Source organism: Besnoitia besnoiti, chromosome XI (assembly GCF_002563875.1).
Source record: "Besnoitia besnoiti strain Bb-Ger1 chromosome XI, whole genome shotgun sequence".
Lineage (NCBI taxonomy): Eukaryota > Apicomplexa > Conoidasida > Eucoccidiorida > Sarcocystidae > Besnoitia > Besnoitia besnoiti.
In genome coordinates this window covers 1,976,247-1,980,362 of record NC_042366.1, presented here as the reverse complement: position 1 = coordinate 1,980,362, position 4,116 = coordinate 1,976,247, and the positions used below count along the sequence as shown (strand labels likewise).

General features: G+C 59.4%; 2 protein-coding genes across 2 annotated transcripts; both read left to right on the top strand.

The window, feature by feature from the left end:
- Positions 1–211: 211 nt before the first annotated feature.
- BESB_021600 (uncharacterized protein) lies at positions 212–727 on the top strand (the record flags this gene model as incomplete). Its single annotated transcript, XM_029360869.1, has 1 exon — positions 212–727. One exon carries the CDS (start codon positions 212–214, stop codon positions 725–727), a length of 516 nt encoding a protein of 171 aa, XP_029216228.1.
- Positions 728–941: 214 nt separating this feature from the next.
- On the top strand, positions 942–3,428 carry BESB_021590 (uncharacterized protein; the record flags this gene model as incomplete). Its single annotated transcript, XM_029360868.1, has 4 exons — positions 942–1,601; positions 1,856–2,029; positions 2,545–2,615; positions 2,894–3,428. 4 exons carry the CDS (start codon positions 942–944, stop codon positions 3,426–3,428), a joined length of 1,440 nt encoding a protein of 479 aa, XP_029216227.1.
- Between the last annotated feature and the right edge of the window lie 688 nt (positions 3,429–4,116).

Here is a 4,116-nt window from a genome sequence, read left to right as displayed (position 1 = left end):
AGACTTTTCTTCGGGCTTGAAAAAGCGCCGCGAACGACCCGCCTAGCGCGTGGATGAGCCTCCAGCTGCATGTCGCTGTCTGTGCGGGGGTCTTTCTGCGTCTCAGTTTCGTTGCTGCGGGGTCTGATTACTTCCGCAGCCTCTTTTCTTTTACGCCGTCGGGCGCACCCCGCTACCTGTCGCCTTGCCTGCCGGTACCAGGTCGCGGGGAATGGAATCCTCCGGGCGGCCGCGCCAGGAGTCGCACAGCCCTCTGCCTGTGTCTTTCGCCTCGGGGTCCTCGGCCGGCTCATCTCCTCCTCTCTCTCGCCAGTCAGGCAACGCCTCCTACGCGTCGTCGTCACCCCCATGGTCTCCTGCCCCCTTCTGCCCTCCGGGCGCCTCCAGTGGGCGGCGGCTGCTCCTGGCGCTCGCCCTCGCGTGCCAGGTTCTTATCACCTGCGTGGTGGCTGCGATTGAGTGTCTCGGCGGAGCGGCTCGCCGCGCGGTCGGCTCCTGCGCGAGGTGGCTCGCCCGCAGCCTCTCAGGGCCAGAGGGGGGGGAAGCTGGCTGTGGTCAGAGAGTGAAGAGCTGTACGAGGCTGCTGGAGCGGCCTTGGTCGACGCGTTCGGAGAACGGCGGGGGAGCAGCCTCCGGCCGAGGCGCGCGAAGATCGCGTCCTGCCGGCTCCGCCTCCTTCTCTGCGGGCTGCGGCAAGCTGGGAAAACCGCGATTCTCTATCGACTAAAGATCGGCGACTTTATCCCCACGGTCCCTTCGATGGGTGCACACAGGTACTGAGGAACGGCGAGGCGCGAGGCACGCTGTAGCAGCAAGCGGGAAGGTCTTGGACAGGGGGGGGGGAAGGCGGGCGGGTTAACGTTTAGGGGGAAATGGGGAGGACAACTTGAGGAACGAGAAGAAAAGCGGAAGTCTTCTAGACTGCCCGCTCGTGCTCGACCATGAGGGCGTCGTTGGACCTGTCTGGGCCTCAGGAATCGGGCCTGGGGGGGATCAGCCTGCCTTTGGTTTTGAGCTCAGGCGACCGGGGGTACTGCGCCTGCGCAGCACGTCTCTTAGGATTTCCTTCGCATCTATCAGGCTTGGAAGTGAACGGCGAAGGCAAACGGTGTGCTCACGCTCTCTCGCCGCGCTGCACGCGCAGCCGGGTTGGGTCGCGAAGAGTGTCCTCAGGTCGTTGGATTGTCGCGCATGCTGTTGTCTCTGCTTGCAGGGAGGAGTTCAGCCTCACGCTCCAGGTCCACCGGCCGGCTCCGAAGGCAGGGGCCGCGGGGCTAGAGGGCAGCTCGTCGAGAGGCGCTGACAGAAAAGCGGGGTTTTCTATGTTGGCGAAGGAGCGGCAGGCGAAGACTGGGCAGGCGACAAGTCTGCAGGAAGCTCTCGATCGCACTTGCAGCGCCACGCTCTTGGAAGAAGGCTTCATGAGCGGGGCGGACGCCGCAGGCGGCGGGGCGACACAGACCAAGGTTCTGGACAGGGATGACGAGCGTTCCGGGGCTTCGGCGAATCTCTGTGCAGTAGAAAAAACAAAATGTTCGCTCGTCGTCTGGGACCTCGCAGGCGGCGAAGGCCTCGAAACGCGGTGGAGAGCCATGCAGGAGGTAAGAAGAGAGGCCCAACGTGTAACGACCCGACGCGTGATGATGAACATGAGGGAGATTATGGAATCATTCTCGTGGTTTCAATGGGTTCAGAGGAGGGGCGTCCCTTGGTTCTTCTGTCAGTCTGTCGCTGCAGCTCCTGCCGCCGGTAGCGACGCGTGCGCGGTTTGTTTCCGCCTTTGCAAAACATGTCACCGGGGGATGCGCCCTATCACCCCATGTGCAGTCATGCTGTGTCTGTCGGCGCCCTTCAGAAGTGCGACGCGGTCGTGTACGCCGTCGACAGCACGATGTTCGCCGGCATGGAGCGGTCTCCTGTGAAGCAGCGGGCGCTCGAAGAAGCCCGTCGAGAAATACTTGCTCTCTTTTACGAAGAGTACTTCGTTCTGCACAAAGATGTCAAATTCTTGGTCTTGGCTAACAAACAGGTAAACGGCGCTTTTTTAGACGCGAGTTCCGTGCGTGTGGAGCGGCGTCGAAGAGCAGGTCTGCGTGCCGCAACTTCGGTCTGGAAGAAACATGTATTGCATGAGATCAGAAAGACTATGTTCAGCGGTGCGCTGATCGTAGGTGTGTGATGGACCCTGTGGATACCGGTCGAGGCGCTCGTGCGAATACAGAGAAGAGATAGACTCTCCGTACACCGCAGAGGCAGTAGTCAAACGTGGGCGCGTGTCTGCCCTGTGTGCTGGTTTCTCCACTGCGGTGCTGCTCGCATCGCTCTTTCGAATGCCCAACAATTGATAGTCTCTCTTGCAACTGGAGCCTTTGAAAAACGTTTTCGTGGAAGCAACCGTGGCCTGCAGCCAGAGGAATTTTCTTCACCTCCGGCAGGAGCTGAAGCAGAAAACAATTTCTGCTTTCAGCTCGCGGGCAACGTCGGTGGCGGCGCCCACCTGGAGAGTGACCCAGACGCTGCAGTGTGTGTGCATGCCTCTTGCAGGATCTTCGGAGTGCAGCATCTGCCTCACATATTCTGGAGTTGTTGGACTTGCCTGAAGATTTGCAGTCCAGGTACGCTCAGTCGTGCTCGTTGTGAGCTCAAATTGATTCGGTCTAGAAACCAGACGTCAAAGTCGTTCACATGGATTCTCAGGCTCATGGTACATTCTTACAATCGAGAGCGCTGCTTCCGGCCGTTTGCGAAGCAGTGCGCTAGAGGTTTTACTCGTGTCTGTGCTTACTTGTGTTGCCCAGCCCGTTCTTGTTCCGAGGTTCACACGTTCCAACTCCAGGAGGTACTGGAAGACGCACGCGTGCTTCTCTTTTTTGTGTATGGTTGGCATTTGCAGGCTCCACATTCTGCCCTGCAGCGCGGTATCCGGCGAAGGCTTGCTGAGAGGCTTGGAGTGGCTCGCCAGCAGCGCCCAGTGTCCGTGTTTCTCCGCTCGCGATGCAGATCGCAGCGTCGCGTCCACATGCGACAGCTGGTGGCATTCTGCGGCAGCCGCCGCTCCGAAGCTGAGCGTCGATGGCAAGGCCTCAGCGGAGATGTCAGGCGGAAGGACGGTGAGTCGAGGCGAGTCAGACCAGAGTCCCAAAGAGGAACAACCAATTCCTGCCGCAGGTCGCGGTTTGCCAGGGAGCAGGGAAGTAGTGCAAGGAGCTGGGCGAGGTGGCGACTCGGCAGAAGGGACGGCGGCGGGGGCGAAGCATGCCACAGCAAGACTCACGTGTGCAGATTCCGCGGCGCGGAAGACTGGTGCAGGCCGCGGGAATGCCGCAGTTGTTGATTTGTTAGATGACCAGCAAGAGTTGCAGACCGGCACAGAGTTCGCTCAGAAAAACGCATCGCCTGTGGACATTCCAGCCGATCTCGACTGGTGAAGGGACTTGGCCAGGGTGGAAAGAGAACTACCATTTGTCACTAAAACGATTGATCTTTTCAGCTACCGCGTGGCCACCCCATGTTGGAAGTCGCGAGTCGGAAACTGCAGCCATTTCTGGATACGCAGTGGAAAGTGGAACGGAAGAAGCGCAGCGGCGCTCACAGTCTTGATACGAGCATTCGAGGATGTGGTCAGCTCTTCTGCTCGTGTGGTTCGCATGTCACACCAGCGGCGCCGCTCTGAGAGTAGCACTGCATCGCAGCGTAGGCACATGCAGCGCCAAGCCAACAGATGCTCGCGGATCTATTGAGGCACTGCGGACAGAATCGCCGCGGTGCATTTCCCTTGCCTATGCCGCTCATGAATCCACCCGTGCTGCGATACAACCTTCACACATGTCACCGGCGTCCTCTGGTTGCATACGGATATATTTGTTCCCAGTCTCGAACTCCGCTGTGCGGAATCGAAGTCTCACGATAACAATGCTGCCGGAATGCATGGCTTGATTCTTGATTAGAGCTTGTGACGGGAGGGCTATCCCACGCTACACGCATACTCATAGGTGCGGAGCAACACACGTGGCTCACGTCAGCGTGCAGCGGCGTATGGGAAAGTCTTCACCGACGATGTAGACGCACTGTACTGCTACCCCTCAGAATGGTGAGTAATCCGAAATGCTCAGTTGT